This window comes from Eumetopias jubatus, unplaced genomic scaffold (assembly GCF_037043125.1).
Source record: "Eumetopias jubatus isolate StellerSeaLion01/CBP00866 unplaced genomic scaffold, mEumJub1_p1.0 scaffold_14, whole genome shotgun sequence".
NCBI lineage: Eukaryota > Metazoa > Chordata > Mammalia > Carnivora > Otariidae > Eumetopias > Eumetopias jubatus.
This window is the reverse complement of record NW_028274820.1, coordinates 66,222,548-66,249,004: the sequence shown is the minus strand read 5'-3', so window position 1 is coordinate 66,249,004 and position 26,457 is coordinate 66,222,548. Positions and strand designations below refer to the sequence as shown.

Here is a 26,457-nt window from a genome sequence, read left to right as displayed (position 1 = left end):
CTGTTGACTGAAATGGGCAGCCTGTGCTGAGAAATGTGCTCTGCGGTCTTACCCACCCTTTCAGGCAGCTGTGGGGCAACGAAAACCATGCTCCTCCCACAAACCTGGGTGCAGGTCTCAGATCTCCGAAACAATGACAGCAGAGAACAAAAGCTAAAATTGCTTGAGCAGGCTCTGTGCTAGGCACTTCAAGAGCATTGTCGTAGTATTTCTCAACCCTGGCCGCATGTTAAAATCATCTGGGGAACTTTGAAAAACTACTAATGTCTCACTTTGGCTCCAGATCAGTTGGATCGGAATCTTTGGCGTGGGGCCTGGATATTAGTGTTTGGGGTTTTTTATTTTTTTTAACCGGGCTCTTGGACTTGATTCCTACCTGCAGGATGCCTGAAAACCCCTAGCCTTGGACACTATAAGGTGTTTCTCATGTTTATATTTATAATCCTCCCCTCCTCCCTCCTGTACGGAGTCCCTGCTTTCCAGCCAAGCAAGCCCACCGGCCGTCTTCTCAGAACACCACATACCTCTTGCCATCCTGTTTTCTAGCCAGCACAGCTCCCGGCTTATCTCTTTGGGAGACCTGACCATCATTGAAGATCCATCTCTTCCAGAAAGGCCTTTCTGATTTATTTTATGAGAATATAATTTCAGCTTCTTTGAAAACCTCTTAGCTCTTGCTTTTATGTAATTTTTTTCATGACATTGCCCTCTGTCTGGTGTCATTTCAATTAATGACTTTGACTTCTCCCTGCTACACAGAAGTCCCACAGTGAAAGACTATTTCCTACTAATGCCACTCTTCTCCGCCAGGTCTAGCTGTGGGCCTTGTGCGCGGTAGGTACCAAATTAGTACTTACCAACTGAATCAGGCCACAGACCAAGGAGAGCTTCTCAATTATCTAGTATCAGGCCAAGCAGAAAGCTCTTTCTCTTATTGGCTAAAGGACTTCTTTTCAAGCTTCTGATTATTCATGGCCTTTGAGACTCCAATATAGAAAGTACAGAGGGCTCTTTAGTCACTAATAACAGAGTCTAGAAATAGGTAATTCACAAACAGTGGATTTCTTTCCTTCTTTCCTCTGCTTTCTCTCCTCTCCCTGAAGGGAGGTTGTGGTATAATCTCAGGCTCTTGCAGAGAGCACCAACAGAAGAGGGAATCGTCCTTCCCCCACAAACCTATCGTATTTGTCAGGTTCCGTCCGAAAGCAGCCTTTCTAGGAATCCCAGGTAGGAAGGGTTTTGGATACAAGGAACTAGAGACGTAAGGGGGTTCAGGAAAGCTTTGGCTCGAGTTCATAAAATCAAAAAGCACCTGAGTGGCTAGATAGCAACTTCAGATGACCTGAGCCGCCTATAGCACCAAAACAGGTGGTCTTGCAGGAGCTCACGGGGAGTCTCTGAGAACTTCAAGTATCTTTGTAAGCACTAGGAAATCAGGGGACTTCCAAGAATTAGGTTAGAAAGCACTGACGTTAATCTCATGTTGGCCATCTGCTCATTCATGCTCTGTCAGACTCGCCGCTGGTGAACTAGTCTGTCCTTTGTATCTCTATTGCAGATATCCTGCGTGTGTGCTCCTCGCTGGCAGGATTTGACCTGGCAGCAAATGGCAAAAATGCTTCTGGGAAATGTAGGCTTCGCCCCTGTGATGCAACAGAAAATCGAGAGAGAGGCAGTGGCATCGTTGAATTAACAACAGGCAATCTGGCCAAATGAACTCAAGGTAGGTCAAGACAAACTTATTTGGAGGAAGACTTAGAGGGAGGAAAGTGAAGAGGTAAGAAGAATGGAAGTGGAAAAAAGAAGGAAAGCCTCAGAAAAAGTTTCTCCTGAAAGGAGTGTATGTAGCAAGAGGAAAGGTGTCTCTGAGGAGGACTCTGCTCATCCCCAGGAGCTTTAGAGGGTGGCCTTCTCAGGTGAATCTGCCACAGTGTGTGGTTTAGTCCTCAGTTCAGCAGGTCCAGAAATTGGGCTTCTGATCGACAGCCACCCCCCAAAAAACTCAGTTTCCTCTAACAGCCCATTCGAGACACAGAGAAGCAGTCATCACAAGGTGGCTTCATGATTATCCCACCGGAGCAAGAACTGGCGCTGGTCTTAGAGACCCCCTCCCAGCCTCCTTGACCAGTGTGTGTTTAGTATCGGCATCCACACTAGCCTGCTGCTGCACAGGGCCAAGCACACTGCTCGCTTGCTCACTCTCCTCCTCTGGCACTTCGCACATCCTGGTGCATAGTAGAGCCTCACTGAGTTTTGGCTGACTGAAGATCTATATAATCATGGTGAGGCCTGATGACACATCTTTGATTCAAAGGACAGAGCACCACACTAATGACCTGATTCAGTGTGTCTCTCTCCTGGCCAGTAGTAGATACCTAATTGCATCATTTCATTAAAAAATTTCAGATTGTTAGTCTCTTTATATATCTATATGTGTCTGCCTATTTATATGCATACAGATATGAATATATTGATATGTATATGCAGATACAGGTATATCACATATATCTGTATATATTATAAAGTGTATCTTGTATACTATAAATCATCTGTATATATTATATATAGTTACATATAGATATGGATATATATTACATAATGTATATACCTAATGTATAAATATACGTATCTATATAAAATATACATATCTATATATCCATGCATGGATTATTACATACTATATTATTGTGTTACATGTTTAGAGGATTTAATAGCACTGGTTAAGCTATAGTTAGCTATTTCAGTGGGTCTAGAAGACCCTGTCTTTTCCCATCATGGATTGGTTTAGTAAATCCAATTTTTAAAAGGGAACCTCTCTTCCCTCACTGGTTGGATATTAAATGTTTTCTTTTGTTTCTGTTATTTTTTTTTTAAGTCAGATGATTTCACAAGGAATTGCATGTGTGGTGTGAGAGAAGGACAGGACCATAGCATGCCTTCACGTTTGCTCTAAGATTCTGCAAAGACGTGTTGGCATCACCGACAGGGAAAGCTGGGCAGGAAGAAGGGCAGTTTTAAGGAATGTCAAGGAAACAGTTGGATATAGAGGTCTGGAGTACTGTGGTTTGCATTGGCCTTGAAAAGTATAAGAATGCATTTTAGACACAAGTGTTGATTCCTCGAGTTTTCAATGACCAAATTGTACAAAAACCTTGGGTGTTCAGGAGGACACAATGAGCTCACTGTGGACGAAGAAGTTGATCAGAGATCACGCCCAACCTCTGTCTGTATAACAGTGACCACACTGTTAAGGCCCAAGAAACAGTAAGCCAAAGAAAAGGGAATTGAAAGTCACGGAAAGTTGTCTAACTTTGTTTAATGATTAAAATCAGGGACAAACAACAATTCTTAATGTTGAATTTTTGGCAGAGTTCATCAGGGATGGAGCCAGTAATTGCTGAGCCAAGGACAGTTCCACAGGACAGAGTTATGGTACCTGTCTGTATATTAAGTCACTCTGCTCCAGGGGTTCCTCAACGTGTGACCACAAGGACTCCCTGAAAAGATGCTTGGGGGCTCTCAATCCTCTTTAGAAGAAAGTGACAACCTGTGACTCTAGGTTCTTCATGCTTGCATCCCTCACACTGGGGAGTGCAAAAGGCACTCAAGGATTTTTGACAGGCCATGTACCCTCTCCGAGCTTCATTATCCTCTCTGGAAAATGAGAATATTTATCTCATAAGGCTGGTATAAGGTTAAAGGGATGATATTTGTTAACATCCCGAAGGTTAGTGATCACCACTCACCTATCTACATAATTATCAGGGAGACAGACACGACTGCAGCTTATTTGATCTGTGTAAGTTCTCTTGAATTGAATGGAATAGCTTACTTTATAATTTTATAAATATTATTTTCCTCTAGCAGTGTTCTAATGTTTTGAATCTTCAAAGATATTCAGAAGGCTCCCAACTCTTGGGCAGAGTCTACTCTGCCATGTTCTGGAATCCAAGTTGCCCAGCTACCCCACTCCTGAGTCCTGAGAAAAATCTCCTTTTCCCTTCTGTTAACTAGAAGCTCATGAAGTTTGCAACTCCGTTTTTTTCGGTCCCCTTACTATTTGTAAGCAGGCTACCCTCTCCAACATCTACTTCTCCTTCTTTCGGTAAGAACCCCAGCTTTTAACTCCAAGTATCCATCCCATCTACTCAGCCCATGTGTTCTGGGGAAAACTGAATCTCTAGGAGTAAGGCATTTGACTTCAGTCTAAGCTTCTTGGTGTATTTGCATATTTTCTTCACATCGATTAGTTCAAATATGAGCATATAGCTCAAGTTAGGTCAGTGAAGTGCATGAAGAGGTGTACCAAGCACTGCTGGAGAGAGTGCCTTCTTGTACTTCTAAGAAGGCTTCTGAAAGTCACAGACTTTCTCCATGCCTGTGGACCAGTGTTCCCCAGGAGTCATTAGAAGACATCTGCTATGGGTTGAATTGTGTCCTCCCAGATTTATTTGTTGAAGTCCTAACTCAGGGAGTGCCTCAAAATATGACAGCATTTGACCTAGGGCTTTTTAAAGAGTAATTAAGGTAAAATGAGGTCATATGGGTGAGACCTAATTCACATGACTGGTATCCTTGTAAGAACAGGATATTCAGACACAGACATTCACACACACAGAGGAAAGACCATGTGAGGACAAAGGAAGAAGACAGCCATCCCACAAGCCAAGGAGAGGCCTACACTTGCCTACACTTTCCTCCTGAAATTCCAGCCTCCAGAACTGTGAGAAAATAAATTTCTGTTGTTTAAGCCACCCACTCGGTGGTATTTATGGCAGCCCCAGCAGACTCTGACAGCATCCCATAACCAAGATAGGGAACAAAGCTTAGGGGGTGATGCCTTCTACCATATCCGAGACAGGGTCCTTGGTGCCATTGCTGAATTGCTAGAGCAAATCAAGCCCAAGGATATTCTGCCACTGAACTTTGCATGACAAAAGGTAAACTGTCCCCTTTCTTGCGTTATTGTTTGAACTCTCACTTATAACCAAATACACCACTGTGCCCTTAGCACCTAGAATCACGCCTCATCAGCGTCAGTGCTTAATAATATTTATTGAATGACTAAAAGAAGGAATGAATAAATAGTCACGTATGGAATTGTAGAATGTTGACCTGGGAAGCCCAGTGAGGCAGCGAGCAACAGGGGAGTGAGTCAACCTTCTAAATACATTCCACTGGTCATATTCCTTCTGTGTGGGTCAGAAGCCACATACTACCATTATGAAGCAACAGAGCTAATTCATAAAAGTGTTGGCTCTCATTAAAGCAAAAGTTGTTTAGTTATTAAACAACTATCTAAAGATGTAAAAATTCCCCTCAGTTTTTACAATTGGGAATTCCTTATTAGAAGCACAGAACAATTAGAACCAGATCACTCTGGCCTCTTAAGTTCAACCAGCTAACCTCTTCATTTTTAGAAACAGAGAAACAAAGACTTAGTGAGGGTAAGTGCCTTTCCCAGGTCACAGAGTGTGCTAATGGTGGTGTGAAGGCAGGGAATGAAAAGAAATCCAACTTCAATAAAGAAGAAAAAGCTTTCATTCCTTTTAGTTAAATTATTCACAGAGTGATAGGAGAATACCTTTTTCTTCTGCTTAAGAGAAACTGATTTTCTTTATAAACATAGACCTTTTCTTTTCAGAGTAGGGAACAATGATGGTATTGTGTAGCCACCGTAGGAATAATCTAAATGAAAAGCATGTGCATTTATTCAGATGTTAGCCAATTAAGCAACTTCTGGTGGAATGAGTGAGTCATATAGTAGAGAGATTTTGTGGCACTAAGTAAGTAGAAAAAAGCACACAAATGTCAGGGGGAAAAAAAATCTAACATTAAAAAAACTTTAGTTCAGGAAACACTTTAATTTTAAGCAGTGTGTTTTGTGATAATTTGCATTTTAGGAACACTTTGACAATATGGCATAAAAGGTGAAGGAGGAACCAATAAGACATTAGAGAAGTTGCAAAAAAAGAAATACTGAGAAACTGACAGAAATGAAAGGCACTGGGTAATATAAAAATAAATATTTTGAAACTGATCATTGGAAAAGCAACTTTTAAGAGACTTTAAAAATAATAAAAAGTAGAGGTAACACTGCTAATAATGGAATCAAAATCAAATCAGTGATTAGGAAAAGCTTAAATAATCCTTCCCAATGTAAAGGACTAGAACCAAGATTATTTAAATAAGAAAGAGAAACCATGGTTACTGACATATGGACAATTAAAGCTCCTGAACAAAAGATCAGGATAAATGGAAGATAATCAATATTCAGGCATAAACAAAATGAGCCAAGAAATCACTTTAATCTGCAGATCCAAAAAGCTTACTTGGCAAAGAGCAGAACTGATCAAACAGACCAATAAATAGATATAAACAGATAAAGGTATGAAACCACATAGAAAAAATCTAGAAACAAACAAAAATTTGATAACCTATAAAAGAAGAAAACTCTGGCTGACTTTAGACTTCTCCTTTGTAGCATAAATTGCCAGGAGTCAATGGAGTAACATCTATGGAGATCTGAGTTGTGAATTCAAGATTTCTATACCCATCTATATTGTCATTGTGTTGGAGGCAAGAGGAAGATTTTTTCATAAATGGCAGGTGCTCAAGACTCCTATCCACGTACCAATCTGGAAAGGAGAAGGAATTATGACTCAAGGTACTTCAGAATATTGTGAGCTGTATCAAGTAGAGGGACCAAGAATGAGGAAGCCAATTGCTGGTGAGCATGAAACATTCCAACATAGAAATACTTGTTGATAATTATTGCAAGCATTGACACAAAGCAGAAGACAAAGACTATAAAATATTTTTACGATAACATTTTATCAAAATGCTTGGCCCAGTGTTTGGCAAATAAATGCAATAAAAATAAAATAGATGAACTTAATATTAATATCACATAAATAAAATTTAGAGCCAAGTGGATAACTGAAGCTAAAAGGATTATGTGTGTGTAATATTAAGCACACAAACCTATATTAAAGATACACTAGTCAGGAGCCTTTAGAGTCCAAATAACAAAATGTTAAAATTTATAAAATAAATACTGATTTAAAAATATTAGAAGATGAGAGAAAGTATGAAAGTCTGTAACAGCTCTTTTAGTCACCCATGATGCATCAAATAGGTGAAATACATGAAAATACATGAAATACATGTATGAACATGAAAATAGAGAATATTTGAAGACAGTAATTAATAAGGGCAAATTCAAAAAGATAAGCACAAAGAAGGGACTGAATATACAAATGGACAATGACCAGGCTATATATAAAAATAGAACTCTGACCCACAAACTGCAGCAACCAGCCCAGGAAGCCAACCTATCACCTGTAGCAACCACTCCAGAAAGCCAAACAATAGCCATCGTAGTAATCTACCCCAAGTCGCTGGGACTTCATTGATAACTGACAACTTCTCTAATTTTTGACCCTGCTTCCAACTTAGGACCAAACAGAGAAAGTCAAATATGCACGGCTAACCAAGCACATAGGATGGCATGCTTCTAGTTAGCCTGCCTACAGCTGCCCTTGCCAATAGCCTCCCATAAGGACACAACTGAAGCCTTCCCTTTTTTATATTATAAGGCTTTCCCACCCTCCTGCCCACCTCTCTGTCGCTGCCAACAGAAATAATGGTGACGGAAAACCTGCTATAGCAAGCTCTGAATAAACAATTGTTTGCCTGTTCTCATTTGGGTAGCTTTTTCTTATTCCCACAACCTTAATTATTATGTCCTATGTTTTAGTATCCATTAAATATTTTTCAAAATAAGTGATTGCATGTGAGACCTCAAAGATGCCCTTAATAAATTCCAAAGAGCAGGAATCCTTCCAAAAGTATTCTTTGACTGCAAGGCCATAACATTCAGTATGATTTACAAAATGTTAAAGAAAATAGAAATTCACCTGGACATTAAAAATAGAAATAACCAAAAACCTCCTAAATGGCTATTATGTGAAAGAGGAGATAAAAACTTCAAAACTGAAATGTCTTGGAAATAAAAACAGTAACATTGTATCATATACACATTTCTGAATTCAGAAAAAAATTCATAGTTCTAACGTTTTCATTATGAATGAGGATTACAAGTAAGGTCATCAAGAGGGCAACACATGTCATTCCTGACTTCCCCCTCACAAGACCAACTAGCAATTGTCCATAGACAAGACATGATCATGAAGCACTCTGCTGGACCACGGACCCCAAGAAGGACTGCATTAGAAGGGTAAGAGCAGTGGCTGTACCCTGACTGCATCACGCCTCACCCAGGAGGGCATGATGCCACACCAGGAAAGCCCCTTTGGGGCCTACAGTTTCTCCAATGGTGGGGGGAGATCACTGGGGAAATCTGCAGAGCTTGACCACTGGGGATCAAGTCCAAATAGAAATCCCAGATATAGTAATATCATACAATTCAATAGCCAAAAAGAAATAATCCACTTAAATGATGGACATAGGACCTGAATAGCCATTTTTTTCAAAGAAAGTATTCAAGTGGCCAAGAGGTTCATGAAAAGGTGCTCGACATCATTGATAATCAGGGAAACACACACCACGATGAGCTATCACCTCATACATGTTAAAATGGCTATTATCAAAAAAAAAAAAAGAAGAGATAACAAGTTGTTGGTAAGGAGAAAAGAGAATCCCTGTGCACTGTTTGTGGGAATACAAATTGGTGTAGCCACTCTGGAAAGCAGTATAGAGATTCCTCAAAAAATTAAAAATAGAGCTACTCTATGATCCAGTAATTCCACTCCCGGGTATATATATATATATCCAAAGCAAGTGAACTCTCTATCTTCAAGAGATATCTTTACCCCCGCGCTGGTGACAGCATTATATATAATAGCCAAGACATGGAAACAAACTGTGTTCATTAACGACTGAATGGTATATATATATATATTTTTTTTTTTTGAACGTTCTTAACACACACAAATTCTAACTATATGAGGTGCTGAATGTTAATGAAACTTATGGTAATCATTCTGCAATTTATACATACAATATATCATTACTTTGTCCACCTGAAGCTTACACATATCATACACCAATTTTATCTCAATGAAGTTGAAAAAAATTTTAAAAGTTAACAAATGAGCAGAATTAAATAAATGAATTAAGTATGCAACTCACAAATCCAGGAAAAGAGTGAATGAAATCAGCAGAGGAAAGTTGTAGTGAGCTCCACATATAGCCTTAGACAACTCAGCACTCCTGGTCTCACCTCTCTTGCTGAAACTCTCAATTTTCTCTGTTGTCAGATAATTAACAGGAGAGTTTTGAGGGTGGAGAATTCCTTAGTTTATCAGTAAATTGCTCTCCAAGGAGTGCTTTGAGATAAAGCTAATTTTCTTTACTAATATGAGAAGATTTGGCCCTATCAGAAAAAGGAGGTTATTTGAATGTGTGCCAAAAAATATGTTTTCTATCTTTCCTTTGTTGAACACTCAATGGGAGTTATTCTCATTAGCTCCTCTTCTTTATTGCATTTGAATAAAACAGACAAGTCAGTCTTGAAGATGATAAATGACTAATAAATTTTAATTGGCACTTTAGCTCATAAAATATAAACAGTCATTAAATTCATCCAGAAAATTGTTAGAATGGAAGTACTAAAAATTGCAGCATGTGCCAAAATAGCAGCTTCAATATCTTCTGGTTTCCTTCCATTCTTAAGACTAATCCTATAATCAAAAAATCCTAATGGTATATATAGAGAAGAATTAGTTAAGAGTTTTTTTTTTGAAGGGGTCAGAAATGTGGAGAGGAAGTAAATTAAAACATATGAGAACAGACACACAGACAAATGGACTAGTAGAGAGAGCCCAGAAATAACCCCCATGCCATGTATATATGGTCAATTAATCTACGATAAAGGAGGCAAGAATATGCAATGGGGAAAAGGCAGTCTCGTCAGTGAATGGTGTTGGGAAAACTAGACAGCTACATACAAAAGAATGAAACTGTCCACTATTTTATACCACATATAAAAATAAATTCAAATGGATTAAAAACTTGAATGCAAGACTTAAACCATAAAACTCTTGGAAGAAAACACAGGCAGGAAGCTCTTTGACATCAGTTTTAGCAATATTTTTTGGACCAGTATTCTCAGGCAAAAGCAACAAAAACTAAAATAAAACGGGATTACATCAAGCTGAAAAGCTTTTGCACAGCAAAGGAAACCCCTAACAAAACAAAGGTAAACTACTGAATGGAATAAGATATTTGCAACTGATTTATCTGATAAGTGGTTACTATCCAAAATATATGAAGAACTTACACAACTTAACATCAAAAACAAACAAACAACCCAATTAGAAAATGAGCAGAGGACTTAAATAGACATTTTTCAAAGAAGACATCCAGATGGTCAACAGGCACATAAGAAGATGCTCAACATCCCCCATCATCAGGGAAATGTAAATCAAAACCACAAAAAACCACAATGAGGTATCACTTCACACCTATCAGACTGGCTATTATCAAAAAGACAAAAAAATAACAAGTGTCGGTGAGGATGGAGAGAAAAGGGAAGCCTTGTGCACTATTGGTGGGAATGCAAACTGGTGCAGCCACTTTGGTAGACAGTATGGAGGCTCCTCAAAAAATGTCAAATAGAATCACCATATGATCCAGGAATTCCAGTACTGGGTATTACCCAAAGAATATGAAAACCTTAATTTGAGAAAATATGTGCACCCCTATGTCTATTACAGCTTTATTTTCAGTAGCCAGGTTATGGAAGCAACCCAACCCAAGTGTCCATTGATGGATGAATGGATAAAGATGTGATACACACACACACACACACACACACACACACACACACACACACACACACACACAAGGCTATTACTCAGCCATAAAAAAATAATGAAATCTTGTCATTCACACAACATGGATGGACCTAAATGAAATGAAATCAGGCAAAAAGACAAATACCTTAATGATTTCACATATATGTGGAATCTAAAAAACAAAACAAACACAACAACATAGAAACAGATTCATAAATACCAGAAACAAACTGGCAGTTGCCACAGGGGGTAGGAGTTGGGGGCTGGCCAAATAGGTGAAAGCCATTAAGAGATACAAACTTCCAGTTATAAAATAAAGAAGTCATGGGGATGTGAAGTATAGCATAAGGAATATAATCAATAATATTGTAATAACTTCGTATGGTGAGAGTTGGTAACTAGACGTACAGTGGGGACTATTTTGTAATGTATAAAAATACCAAATCATTATGATGTACACCTGCAACTAATAGGATAACATATGTCACTTATACTTCAATTAAAAAAAACATACAGATGCAAAATTAAAACACTTGTTCCATTCAAATGTTCTGGTAAAGGTTGTGTTCTTTGTTTTCACAAATATATAAGTGCTGCTATAGTCATTATGGAAGAAACAGATAAATTAGGTTTCTTCTCCAATACACTGGCTAAGGTGGAAGAAAATTCTCCTTTTTAAATAAGCAAATTATACTTGAATAGGTGCACAAGTATAACAGATGAACAGTGAGAACGCCTGCCCTCAAGGAACTGGTTATGATTCTCTAACTATTGCAAGCCAGCAAAGCTTTTGTTTTCAGAAACCTTTTTAAATAAGGATCAGTGTGGATCTATGCTGGTGGCATCTAGAGCATTTGTCTCATGACATTTCCCATCATCTTTTAGTCCTGGGGGACCTAAAAGGACATCAGACAATTTGAAAGCCACAAAAGTGTCTTTTGTGCAGTAAGTCCACTTCTATAAACTGTCCTAAATAAATAAAAGCTCGTAAGATTTAATAGTGAGAATATTCATTGTAGAATTGCTATAACAGCCAAAACTTGGTGGGGGGGGAGCGGTTAGGGAATGTAAACAGTCAACAATAGGAGTTTATTAGCTTAATGGGACAATCATCCAATGGGTCACTGCAGTGTGCAGAGAGTGTGCCAAGATAAAAGGTCAGAAAAGAGCATGACACTCTGGAGGAAGCATTCTCAAAGGAGAGCAACAGCTAGTCAAATAGAGATTCGTTGTCTAAACTTCTCAGTTCTCTATGGAAATTAAAGTATGGAAGACAAGCCATGCCAGAGACTGCCACTTACCTCTATTCTCTCATTCTGCCTTAGGAAAAGAACTCTGGGTTTCTTCTGGCCAGTGGACTCAGGTTAAAAACAAAGAAAAACATTCCCTGCTTTTTCTTCAGTTAGAGATGGCTAATGAAACACAAGCAAAAATTAATGGGTAGGAGTTCTAGGACTGTCAGTTAAGAGGAGGACAGATAGCTGGCATGGGCTTCTCTTGTCTTTCCTCCCCTCTTCTTCCTATTGACTAGAATTTGTGCATGATGGCAGGAGTTCTAGCAGCCATTTTGAACCAAGAGCCCTCCATACGATGAACCGACCTTGAGGATGGAAGTCTTTGAAGATGGAACATGGTTCCCTAGTGATAAGGAAACACAATATGAGCCCTGGATTACCTGTCTCAAGAATTCTTTACATAAGGTAAAAATAAATCCTTGTAAACTTAGGCCACCATTATCTGGATTTTATGGATGTGCAGCTGAATCTAATTCCAACTGATTTACTGACTAAATAAATAAAAGACCAAATAGAAATCAAAATGTTCCTCAAAGAATAACTCAAAGCTACTGGTCTATAGGTAGGAGGCTATTCTCAACAGGTGAGTGATGATAGAAATACTATTTAGTGAAGGGCATTAGTATTGCCTTACCCAGTTATAACTGTTAGAGCATATTTTTCTCCCTCAAAAAAGCCAGATAAAATGTTTCAGAATTTAGTTTTCCAAATATTTGTGGCCCTGATGATGTCAACTGAATCTGATGATTTAAGAATATGTTTATATGAAAAATTTGGTCATCCTTCAAAGCAACACTTGCAACCCAAAGCACATCTGAGCTAAGAACACTGTCCTGAATAAAAGAGCAGAGCAGTTGAGGATTGCAGGGAACTTCAGGCCTTTTGGAGAACTTTTGCTCTTTAGCAAGTGACTCGAAGGATTTTAAATTAATCATTCCCTTCATTTTATTTCAATGAATGAAACAACCAGAGTGGTAGCATTAACAGCTAGTGTTTATTGAGCAATTACTATGTGCTTCACACTGTATTAAGCACTTCATTGATATTATCTCATTTACTGCTCTCCATAACTCGGAGAAACATCTCTACTTTTTGGGTTAGGAAACTGATATTCAGAGAAATTGACTTTTCCAAAGGCACAGAGCTAAGAAGTACAATTGTTGAGATTCATACTCAAGTCTGAACAACCTAAAACACTGGCAAAACAAAATGTTCATCCAAAGACGTGAGTTTGTGGAAATTTTTACGTACTTGAAAGAGGGATTTTATATAGTGGTTGATAGAATATACTTTGAAAAGATCATATCGCAGGGCGCCTGCGTGGCTCAGTCGTTAAACGTCTGCCTTTAGCTCAGGTCATGATCCCAAGGGTCCTGGGATCCAGCCCCACATCGGGCTCCCAGCTCAGTGGGAAGCCTGATTCTCCCTCTTCCACTCCCCCTGCTTGTGTTCCCTCTCTCACTGTATCTCTCTCTGTCAAATAAATAAATAAAATCCTTAAAAAAAGACCATATCTCCATACAGAATGATGATTAAAATGATCTAGCCCTTTAAAGAAGAATTAACACCTATTTTCCTGAAACTGTTCCAAAAAATAGAAATGGAAGGAAAACTTCCAAACTCATTTTATGAGGCCACCATTACCTTGATCTCAAAACCAGACAAAGACCCCATCAAAAAGGAGAATTACAGACCAATATCCTTGATGGACATGGAAGCAAAAATTCTCACCAAAATACTAGCCAATAGGATCCAACAGTACATTAAAAGGATTATTCACCATGACCAAGTGGGATTTATCCGTGGGCTGCAAGCCCGGTTCAACATCCACAAATCAATGTGATACAACACATTAACAAAAGAAAGAACAAGAATCATATAGTCCTCTCAATAGATGCAGAAAAAGCATTTGACAAAGTACAGCATCCTTTCTTGATCAAAACTCTTCAGAGTATAGGGATAGAGGGTACATGCCTCAGTATCATAAAAGCCATCTATGAAAAACCTACAGTGAATATCATTCTCAATGGGGAAAAGCTGAGAGCTTTTCCCCTAAGGTCAGGAATGCGGCAGGGATGTCCACTATCACCACTGCTACTCAACATAGTATTGGAAGTCCTAGCCACAGCAATCAGACAACAAAAAGAACTCAAAGGCATCCAAATCAGCAAAGAAGAAATCAAACTCTCACTCTTTGCAGATGATATGATACTGTATGTGGAAAACCCAAAAGACTCCACCCCAAAACTGCTAGAACTCATACAGGAATTCAGTCAAGTAGCAGGATATAAAATCAATGCACAGAAATCAGTGGCATTCCTATACACCAACAACAAGACAGAAGAGAGACAAATCAAGGAGTCGATCCCATTTACAATTGCACCCAAAACCATAAGATACCTAGGAATAAATTTAACCAAAGAGGCAAGGGATCTGTACTCAGAAAACTATAAAATACTCATGAAAGAAATTGAGGAAGACACAAAGAAATGGAAAAACGTTCCATGCTCATGGATTGGAAGAAACAACATTGTGAAGATGTCAATGCTACCTAGAGCAATCTACACATTCAATGCACTCCCCATCAAAATACCATCCACTTTTTTCAAAGAAATGGAACAAATAATCCTAAAATTTGTATGGAACCAGAAGAGACCCCGAACAGCCAGAGGAATACTGAAAAAGAAAAGCAAAGCTGGCGGCATCACAATTCCGGACTTCCAGCTCTATTACAAAGCTGTCATCATCAAGACAGTATGGTACTGGCACAAAAACAGACACATAGATCAATGGAACAGAATTGAGAGCCCAGAAATGGACCCTCAACTCTATGGTCAACTCATCTTTGACAAAGCAGGAAAGAATGTCCAGTGGAATAAAGACAGTCTCTTCCACAAATGGTGTTGGGAAAATTGGACAGCCACATGCAGAAGAATGAAACTGGACCATTTCCTTACACCACACACAAAAATAGACTCCAAATGGTTGAAAGACCTAAACGTGAGACAGGAGTCCATCAAAATCCTAAAGGAGAACACACGTAGCAACCTCTTTGACCTCAGCTGCAGCAACTTCTTCCTAGAAACATCGCCAAAGGCAAGGGAAGCAAGGGCAAAAATGAACTATTGGGATTTCATCAAGATAAAAAGCTTTTGCACAGCAAAAGAAACAGTCCACAAAACCAAAAGACAACCGACAGAATGGGAGAAAATATTTGCAAATGACATATCAGATAAAGGGCTAGTATCCAAAATCTATAAAGAACTTATCAAACTCAACACCCAAAGAACAAATAATCCAATCGAGAAATGGGCAGAAGACATGAACAGACATTTGTCCAAAGAAGACATCCAAATGGCCAACAGACACATGAAAAAGTGCTCAACATCGCTCGGCATCAGGGAAATCCACATCAAAACCTCAATGAGATACCACCTCACACCAGTCAGAATGGCGAAAATTAACAAGTCAGGAAACGACAGATGTTGGCGGGGATGTGGAGAAGGGGGAACCCTCCTACACTGTTGGTGGGAATGCAAGCTGGTGCAACCACTCTGGAAATCAGTATGGAGGTTCCTCAAACAGTTGAAAATAGAGCTACCATACGATCCAGCAATTGCACTACTGGGTATTTACCCCAAAGATACAAATGTAGGGATCTGAAGGGGTATGTGCACCCCAATGGTTATAGCAGCAATGTCCACCATAGCCAAACTGTGGAAAGAGCCAAGATGTCCATCGACAGATGAATGGATAAAGAAGAAGTGGTATATATACACAATGGAATATTATGCAACCATAAAAAGAAATGAGATCTTGCCATTTGCAACGACATGGATGGAACTGGAGGGTGTTATGCTGAGCGAAGTAAGTCAATCAGAGAAAGACATGTATCATATGACCTCACTGATATGAGGAATTTTTAACCTCAGGAAACAAACTGAGGGTTGCTGGAGTGGTGGGGGGTGGGAGGGATGGGCTGGCTGGGTGATAGACATTGGGGAGGGTATGTGCTATGGTGAGCGCTGTGAATTGTGCAAGACTGTTGAATCACAGATCTGTACTTCTGAAACAAATAATGCAATATATGTTAAGAAAAAAAAGAAGAAGATAGCAGGAGGGGAAGAATGAAGGGGAGTAAGTCAGAGGGGGAGACGAACCATGAGAAACGATGGACTCTGAAAAACAAACTGAGGTTTCTAGAGGGGAGGGGGGTGGGGGGATGGGTTAGCCTGGTGATGGGTATTAAAGAGGGCAAATTCTGCGCGGAGCACTGGGTGTTATGCACAAACAATGAATCATGGAACACTACATCAAAAACTAATGATGTAATGTATGGTGATTAACATAACAATAAAAAATTTAAAAAAAATAAAAAAATAAAAAAAGGTGCAATGAATGTTTGTGAAAAAAAAAATGATCTAGCCCTTCCTAAACTTTGGAACCATGACATCTGGTTTGCCTTTATGTAAATCCTGAGGCTCCCCAAAGGATTTGAAGTAGACAAGTCTAAAATGGGTGAAATATATCTTGAGTAACACTGGCTCCTTCCCACTCCTTGTCATCTATGGCCCCCAGGACCCTTCTCTTCTACGAGGTCTCAGACTCTCATTCCATACTGGGAAGGAATGAGCAAAGTGAAGGGTGAGATAGGTTTTCAGAGTATTTTCATTTTAACAGGCTTCCAAGAAATGGTTATGCTGTGGCAGACATTTCAGCCAATATCAACAGGTGTGCAAGGCATTGGGATGGGGCAGGAGGATTCCTGGCGTCCCATCCTGCATGGGCAGTTGTCACTAGTACCAATGCTGGGGTTCACGATGCAGACTAGAAATCCAGCCAGCTGGTCAGCTACAAATAGTTTTAACTGAATCGTAAGCACTTTCAAAATCGTTTGAAGTGTATATTCAGCTCTTATATTCTTCTACCTCTAGTGACTCCTATGCTCTTGCTCCATCAACCCCCCTCATTTATTAAATACATTGGCACCAGGGTCTCAACTTTGCTCCATCTAACCAGGCTCCTATTGTCCTGAGGTGTTGCAGTATGTCCACAGACCCCTCGCCCACGCATAGGCCCCTTGGAGAGGCCCACCCTGTGACGATTAAAAACTCACAATTGGAAGAAAGACTGCCTGAGTTTGAATATCTGGTCTACCCCTTACTGCATGACCTAGGGCAAGGTCTGAATCTCTTTGAATCTTAATTTTTATGCCCATAAAAAGGGGATTATGGCAGAGTTAGGTCATGGGACTATTGTGAGGATTAAATCAAATAATTTACACAAAGCATTTGGCACAGAGCCTGGTACGCGGTAAGAATTTAATAGAATTAATTTCCATTATGGTGGCCCTGTTTACTAACAACTTTCCAGGTGACAATACTCTACTCCCCAGTACAAGGGACACACTGAGTTATACCATCTCTGCAACATTCACCTGAGAATATCTTGGCTCTTGAACACACACTCACTTCTTTCCAGCTCTTTTATTCAGCGGCTATCACTAAGCCCACCTTACCACTCTGTGGCAACCTATCATTCCTTAACTCTCCACTCTCTCTCGATTTTTCTGACCTGCCTGCTTTCCTTTCTTTCTTTAGTCATGGTCTCTGTGTCCAACATTTGTGTCATCCCCTTGACAAGAAGTTTAACTTCCTTGCTTTATTGTGTTCCCATATTGCCAGCAAAACCTGGCCATGGGTTAATTTAAGTATCTCTTTTCTCATTCTTATATGTTGGGACTTTTGCAGTAATCCACATAAAGGGCAGTGGTGGCTCCAACCAAGCAAGCATGACAGAGGATATGCTCAAGGATTTGCTGAACATCTTAGCAAGGCATCCAAAGCTATTTATGGCTACCCCTCATTTCTTTCATCTAGGACCTCCAATCCCCCACACTATGTTCTGCCCGTTGTGAATCACCTGTAATCCTCTGAGGCACCTAGCTATTTCCCTCTGTTATTACCTGAATATTTGTGTCTCACCAAAATTCAGGTTAAAGCCCCAAACTCGCAATATGACTCTATGTGCAGACGGGGCCTTTATGGAAGTGGTTGGTCAGAAAGGTAAGGCCCTGATCTGACAGGATTAGCAGCTTTATTAGGAGACACTAGAGAGCTTGCATTCTTTCTCTCCATGTGAGGACATAGTGAGAAGGCAGCCCTCCGCAAGGCAGGAAGAGCGCTCTCACCAGGAGCCAACCCTACTGGCACCCCATCTCACACTCCCAGCCTCCAGAGCTCTGACGATATAAATGTGTGTTGTTTAAGCCCCCCAGTCTGTGCTATTTTGCTATGGCGCACTGAACAGACTAAGACATGATGCCAAAAGAAAAACACCTATAAAATTATAGCTGTATTTATGCAAATGTCTTGGCAACACAGGGACACACTAATAATGCAGCATCTTTATGTGAGAACAACTCAATCATGCTGAGTTTAAGCCAGCAGCCTCTGTTTTAATACCCTGATAGGGCCAGTGTCTTGTCAGTGATTTTTCCTCATATCAAGAAGCCTGATACGTGCTCCTCTGAAGGAAGAATTTTAATGATAAGCAGATATAAGGATGGGGTGCTTTTGACTTTTCTCCTTAATCTTAGGGGTCATCTGATAATCATGTAGACCAGGTTATGTAGGTTGGGCTTGATATCATCAAGAAATTTCCTTTATATTTTCATTTGTATTATTATTGCTCCTGAGGCATATAACATTTCAACATTTTTGGTTTCAAAATGGTTCAATATAATGGTCTATAATTTTCAAATTATAATAAAGGAAACTGGAGAAGAAAGTCCTAACATAACATCTTTTTTTTTCAAGAGAATGCATCTGAAAACTTTGACAAACATGCAATTTGTTTAAACCATTATAAATGATAAGCTCCCCACCCTTGCTCTCACTCTCCCCAACTGCACCCAAAAAGCTTAATATTCCTTTCACATATTTTAAAAATATTTTATTTATTTATTTGAGAGAGAGAGAGAGAGAAAGAGAGAGCGCGCACGTGTGTGTGCACATGAATGGGGAAGGGGCAGAGGGAGAGGGAGAAGCGGACTCCCAGCTGAGTAGGGAGCCCGATGTGGAGCTTGATCCCAGGACCCTGGGATCATGACCTGAACCGAAGGCAGAGATACCCAGGTGTCCGTCCCTTCCAATACTGCAAGTGGGATTCATAACATGGGGTGGGCTAGAATTTTATCGTAGCATAAGCTTTTAAAATTTTGATTTTAAGATTTTATATATCAGCAGCTATATGCCCGTGTGGTTTGTTTGATCAGCATAGTGCTTAACAAGAATTGAGTTTGAATGCCTGTAGGTGGGGTACGCATTCTCCACTTGCCCTGGGGGTCCAACTTTACCTGTCCCTTCCCTGGGCTCTTTCACACAGTTGATCCTGAAGGCATTTGAGATGGCAACTCCTGTTCTATATTGAGGTGCTGTGTTTTGTAAATAAACCTTTTTATTGAAATAAACTACATAAAGTACACAAATCATAAGCATATAATTTGGTGAGTTATCACAAAGGGAACACATGACGTAATTACCATCAACAACAAAAAGAACATTATTAGCGCTAGAATCCTCCTCTCTTCGGTTTTTTCCCCTAAAGCAAATGCTAAGACAAAGATACCGGCACCCATGCCTTAAGAAGCACAGTGAATATCTGAATTTCTGACACACACATACAGCTTCATCGGCCCTCTTTTGGTTTGTGTTTCCTTGTTTTATTATTTTTTATCCTTTTATTTGACTATCCTTTTACTTTCCTTTTAAAATTATATCTTTATATTTAAGGTATACACCTTTTATAAGCAAACTGAAGTAGGTATGTCTTAAACCTACTCTGGCAATCTTGCTATTTTGTGTGAACTACTTAGTCCACGTACACTAAATGCAATTATCAATATATTGGAGGTTAAATGTACCAGCTTATTTGTCCTACCTGTTCTAATAATTTTAGCATTCTGCTCTCTCCTTTCTTAACTTTTATGGTGCTTTATGAATCTGTCTGTATTTTGATGTCTTTCAGGATTTTGGAAAAACTGTTGGTCTTTATATCTTTAAATATTATTTCCGACTACTCTTTTATCTTTTTTGGGGAATCCTTTTCCCTGGGCCCATGTGTTATTTTCTGTCTGTATTTTCCATCCTTTTGTTTCTTCATGCTTCAATCTTATTATTATTTTCTGACCTATCTTCATGACCTAACTTGATTTTCTCTGCAGTTATGTTTAATTTCCTGCTACACCCATCTATTGTATTTTTAGCTTCTGTTATTTTACATTTTCTAGTTCCTCAACTTGGTCAAGCTTTCCTTTCTAAGAATTCTTCACTTAAAATGCTCCTGATCTGACCCCTTGAGTTTTTCCAGAAAGAATTAGCAAATAAAAAACAGATTTGAACATTCCTGAGAAATTAAGCCCAGTTAATGCGGCAGACTATGGATTAGACTAGAGCACAACTTTTTAACAATAGATGGTGAAATTTCAGTGATTCACTTGTTGATTATTTTTTGCAACACTAAACTCCAAGCTGATATCCTTGCCACCTCTAAATTCTTGCCCTCTGAAAGAACACACAGCTCTGTAGAATGTGGGTTACAACACAGTAGTTAAGAAAATATAATGAAAGTAAGTTATTACATCCTCACCCAAGGATTTTGCTTTTCAGCATTTGCTTCATTTCTACAGTCACAGGGATGAAAAGTGGGGCTCCTGTTTGCAGTAAAGATTGAAGGAGTTTTCTTCCATAGGTACCACCTCTGACCCAAGCTTCTCTCACCAACTCTGTATTTCTCAGTAGTGCCTTTGGTTCTCATCCTGGTCACTGTAGCCCAGCTCAAGAGATTGGAGAATTTCAGGTTATCAGCAATGAATGGCTAAGTTTTTCTTGTAAGTTAAGTGCCATGTTTTTCCTATACTGTGGCTCAAGAATAAATTCCCAAGAACTCCCCATTGCCATTACTGCAACTGAGAGTACAGCACAGGTTGAAATGCACCAAACAGCCCATTCTGAAGGTCATCCACCATTGCTCCTTGTTAGCACTTAATACTTAAAAAATTTTTTTTTGCATTTTCCCTACATTTTGATTCAAATTAAACTCACATCACAGCCATCTTGTTCCTAGAGCTCAGGATTCCAAGCCTGTCTTAGGCTGGACCCTCCAGGAATCCCACCTGTCCACTCTCTTCTTTGATCTATAGAATAGGACTCTCTCCTTGATTATGTTTTCCTTTTGTTTTGTTTTATTTATTTATTAGAGAGAGAGAACAGAGGGAGAGGGAGAGAGAATCTCCAGCAGACTTCCAGCTGAGCACGAATCCGATGCTGGGCTTGATCTCAGGACTCTGAGATCATGACCTGAGCCAAAATCAAGAGTTGGACGTTCAACCTACTGAACCAGCCAGGTGCCCCATGATTATGTTTTCCTTTTGAACATGACCCCTATCAGTTTGGGCTCTACCCATCTCTGTGAGAGTTCTTATTTCACAGGTCATTTTTAAAGTTGAGAATATTTCACCACTCCCCCTCTAAGTGTGATGCATTCACACTTCACCTGTGCTGGACGTTCCCCCAATCCACATTTAAACATCCTGATCCCAGATATTATCTTATGTCCTTATATCGTGCCCACAAGTGGTGTTACATATCACTTATTTTTCAAAAACAATGTCCACAGACTTAAATCTGCAAAATACTCTATTACTGAATAGAGATAATTCTGGTCCATTTGCTGGGAAGTATTTTTAAGCTCATAATATGGTATGATACTGTACTATCACCTTAGTGAACTACAGAGGCTGCTGCGTAGAGGAAGGGTGGAACTCTAGAGAATCCCTTGGTGTCACTGATAACGGTACTTTCAAGTGGGCTTTATAGTGAGTGAGTTATTTTTATAATGGAATCTTATGGATATATAGATGTGTTAAACTTGCTGAAAGAAACTCCAAATATGGGTTTTGTATCCCTATAGAAATTACTCTCGAATTTGCTGATGCCTTTTCGACTGGATAGTATGCTATTTCTATTGGTAAAATAATCGAAAGCGAGGAGCCGCAGGAATTTTGCGCACAGCTAATTCTCTCCCACCTGCACAGTTACTTACCTGTGATAGCCAGCTGAGTCACAAAGAAGGTCATTCTTGACTTCATCTTCCTCCTCCACATAGAGAACAGCACCATGGAGTTTCCAACAATGGTGAAAACAAACAGGATCCACAGAGTTATCAACTGCTCAGTCTGTGAGAAACAAAGCAACACAAAACCAGTGTACCAGTGAGAACCAGGGTACTTTACAGAACACAAGGCTCAGGCTTCGCTACTGGAATGTCTTCCTCCTGGTCGCAAATCCTCACCTGTCTAAGCTCTATTCTCAAGAGAACAGAGACACAGTGGTCCTTATTTACACTGATGGCAGTGTAAATTGATGCAACCCTTAAAAGAAATCTATTTGGAAATATATGCCAAGAGACAAAAGAATGTATTCTTTGGCCAAGCAATTGTTTTAAGTCTCTGTGAAAGAATTCAAGGTGTGAAAAAGAATACTACAGTAGCAAAGATGTGGATATTTATTGTAAGAATGAACTGGAAATTGTTTAAAGATAACAAGATAGTTAAATAAATAAAGCACTTCAGTTCTGTGAACTATTATGTAGTCATTAACAATGGCAACCATGAAGATTATATAGCAACATTAAACATGCTTATACTATAACAGTAAGTGGAAAAACATGGTAAAATTATATATGGGGTATGATTATAAGTCTGCAAAATTAATACATGTAGAAAAAAGACTGAAGTAGACTAAAATGCTAAGATTGGGTATTTTAGGGTAGTGTGATTATGGGTTATCCTACTCTTTTTCTTTTGACATAATTTTATAACACAGTAATACTAAAGTTTCACTGAGTAATACATAAATAGTAAATAATGGGAAAAAAAGCAGGAATGCTACTCATTTAAAATGCCAAGTCCTCTGTAAGAAGTCTTCCACAATTCCTTCAAATGGAGCTTTCCATCTGTTGAAAAATCCATGGCCCAGAATAAGCAGAGGCCCAGGGTGCTGGGACAGGCTGACCAAAGAGACAAAGCAGAGCGAGGCCACGGGTGAAGACAATGGGGCCAAGGCGATCCAGAGGCAAGCTTGAAATCAAAAGCCAAGACACGTTAGCCCAAAAGGTCTGGGCAGAATGCTGGTAAGAATGCACAAGTCTAATATTGGAATCTGAAGTGCTTCTCTTATTCGGTGGAGATAAGAAGAGCCTGAAGATTCCCACTGAGATGATAAAATTTCATGTGTCAACTTGGCTAGGCGATAATGACCACTTGCTTGGTCAAACAGTAGTGGAAAATGTTGCTCTGAAGGTATTTTGTGGATGTGACTAATATCTACATTCAACTTGAGTTTAAATACAGCAGATAACCCTCAATAATATGGGTGGGACTCATCCAATGAGTTGAAAGCCTTAAGAGCAAAAGCTGAGGTTTCCCAGCAAGAATTCCTTAAGAAACATAGGAATCATGCCTGAGTTTCCAGCCGGCTGTCTCCTTTATGAATTTCAGACTTGTCAGGCCCATAATCACATGAGCAAATTTCTTAAAACAAATCTCTCTCTCTTTCTCTCTCTTGCCTCTCTCTGTCTCTGTTTCTATATTCCTATTAGCTGTGTTTTCTGTGGAGAACCTAAATATACTCTCTAAGTATCTGAGACATCACAGTAGCACTTTTTCTTATATTAAATTAATTTTAAGTTATGCAATAACAGATGCATTAATTCTTCTTTAAAACCTTAACAATTCAGGGGCGCCTGGCTGGCTCAGTTGGTAGAGCATGTGACTCTTGATCTCGGGGTCATGAGTTCAAGCCCCATGCTGGGTGTAGAGATTACTTAAAAAAAAAAACCTATAACAATGCAGATAAAGCTCAAAGCTCCTTTGCCACCACTCTCTGTCTTAATCAACTCCTTCTCCCAGAAGGTAAGTATCATTTTGATTACATTATCTTTCCAATCCTTTGAAAAATACTTTATAAGTGGATGCATGTGCATACACACACACACACACACACACACCCATAGCAAATAAATAGTATTGTGTGTGTGTGTGTGTGTGTGTGTGTGTGTGTGTGTGTGATTAGCAATTTGGTATTCACTATACTCTGTATATATTGTGCATATTGCTTTTCTTCGGTCAGCTGGAGAAATTGCTAAGTAAAAGGTGATACTTTCATACAGTGCAGTAAAATATTTCAGTTAAAAGAAATGGATTAGATTTGCTAAAACAAAATATGTTGATGATATAGGGAAGATTCTAGACTGAGGGAGGGGAGGGAGCTGGTAAGTGTACTGAGTCAGCTCCATACTCTGAAGCCACGGTCCTCCCCAAGCATTCCTGGGGTTCCCTGGCACTGCCAGGTGGAAACCTAAACCTGGTCTGCCAGGTTCCAGGGCTGGGGCAGTTTCTCGTGATTTCTCCTCCAGCCCTATCCTTTCTAGAAGTCCAGGCTGAAGCTAGCATCTCCATGAGTCCTGTACTTTATCAAACTGATATTTTGGTTCTCCATCTCAGATTTACAGATGGGTTCCTGAGTCCCTGGGAAGGGGTCAGAGCCTTGAAACTGCAGATGGTTGAAGTTAGGGGGCATTGTGGTAGTGTTGGGGGGCAGGGTGTGCAACTGGAGGCGGAGGACCACAGGGTTGACAACCTCTGCTACCTTGAAAGGCACAGGCGGCAGATACCTCCAGCATGCTTACTAATCTCACATTTGGAGAACAGTCTTTGCTCAGTGCCAGGTTCTATACTTTTTCTCTGGTCCTTTTTTGACCAGATGGGTCACCTTCTTCTGGAAGATTCATTTCTCTAGCAGTCTAGCTATGGGTGACCTAGAGAAAGCATCAAGAATGGAAACTATTATGAAAAGGGCTAGTCTAAATGGAGTGAGCGAGTGGTTTTAGTAAGAGGATTCTCTCCTTCAAGATAGATGGACAGTTGTCAGGAGCAGATACAGCAGGGGAGGCCTTTGATGTGCCAGAACGATGTTCTCCTTTCAGCAGCTGGTGTGCAGATGGTGGAGCATAAATAAGCGGTTTGAACTTGGAGGACCTGCCTTTTAAAACTTTAGAGCAACCTGGGGACCAACATGAGAAACTAGGTGGCTTAGACATCTGTTGGCAGAAGGTCTCCCTGACACTGTGCTGCTGATGGCTGCTACAGTTAGCGGCCAGTGTGGAGGATGAGGCACCTATGTCCCCAGTATGGTCCTAATATAGTGTGCTATCAGGGAGGGTGATGGGGTCCTGGGAGTGTTTATGGTTCAGGAAAAGATAAGGAGACCCTAGAGCAGATGGTGCGGCAGATATGGGCACGCAAAGTCCTGTCAAGCCCTGCTGAGAATACAAATGAGAGACTGTCCAAGATTTTCTCCTGTTTCTTTCAGGAAATCTGTTTCACAGGGAGAAACATTTCGACGCCTTAACATAATTTCTTTTTTCAAATTAGAGAACACTGTGTCGTGTCCAGCAAATTTTCTCAGCCTGGGCGATGGTGGTGTGGGGGGGTTATTTCCACACTTGTCCAGGACTCAGTTGATTTCTGTTGAGCACTTTCAGCCTCAGATGAAGAAGAAAGGGAAAAGGTAGAATGTTTGTGAAGTTTCTTTGTCAGATTAGAAATCCAGATCTCCACGGTGAGTGGGCAGAGAAGGAGGCACACTACTCTGCTGGTGGTGGTGGGGTGTCAGAAAGGTGGTGGATACCGGGCTGTTTTCCTTACTGAGACTGTCTTCACCAGCACCACCTACAGCTCTCCTCAGCGGCCCAAGTCCCTTAACAGGTTGAAAGCAGCTGGCCATGTCTCTTCCATGGAGTCTGTGGCATTCGGTGGACTTCCCACAGAAATCTGCCCCCCACTCAGCCTCCTGTAATGGAATCCCCTGGGGCCGGCCTCCGCTCACTGCTTCTCCAGGGAGAGACTCTTACTTCAGATGAGAGAGTAAATGAGTCTCTCTGCTCTGCCCTCAGAATGTCTTAGCTACTCTATACCTTATAGAAATTCCTCCAGTTTTGCAGCAGGTGAGGTCAAACTTCCCTATTTTCTACTTCCGACACAGAACTTTTTTCAACTAAAATTATACCCTGAAGGCCTTCAGGATGAGAACTGGAAGGAGGAGGAGATTTAATCAACCGAACTCAGGTAAATTTGAACTAAAATTTTTTCCAGAATGGCTCTCTCCTCATGTTCCCCTTTCTTCACATAACTAACTGCCTGTGGTAAGTACAGTGAAGCCTCGTGGCCAGAAAAACACCACTGAAGTGGGTAAACGGTTTGCTTTTCACATGGCGCACTG

General features: G+C 40.0%; 1 protein-coding gene across 2 annotated transcripts in view; it reads right to left on the bottom strand.

Moving 5' to 3' along the window:
• NPSR1 (neuropeptide S receptor 1) overlaps window positions 1–26,457 on the bottom strand; it is a 155,348-nt gene that overhangs the window by 100,571 nt on the left and 28,320 nt on the right. For both annotated transcript variants that reach the window (XM_088018421.1, XM_088018422.1), the window contains exon 2: window positions 22,220–22,352. In XM_088018421.1, the coding sequence (XP_087874547.1) occupies window positions 22,220–22,352 (133 nt within the window). The remainder of the gene's footprint in view (window positions 1–22,219; window positions 22,353–26,457) is intronic.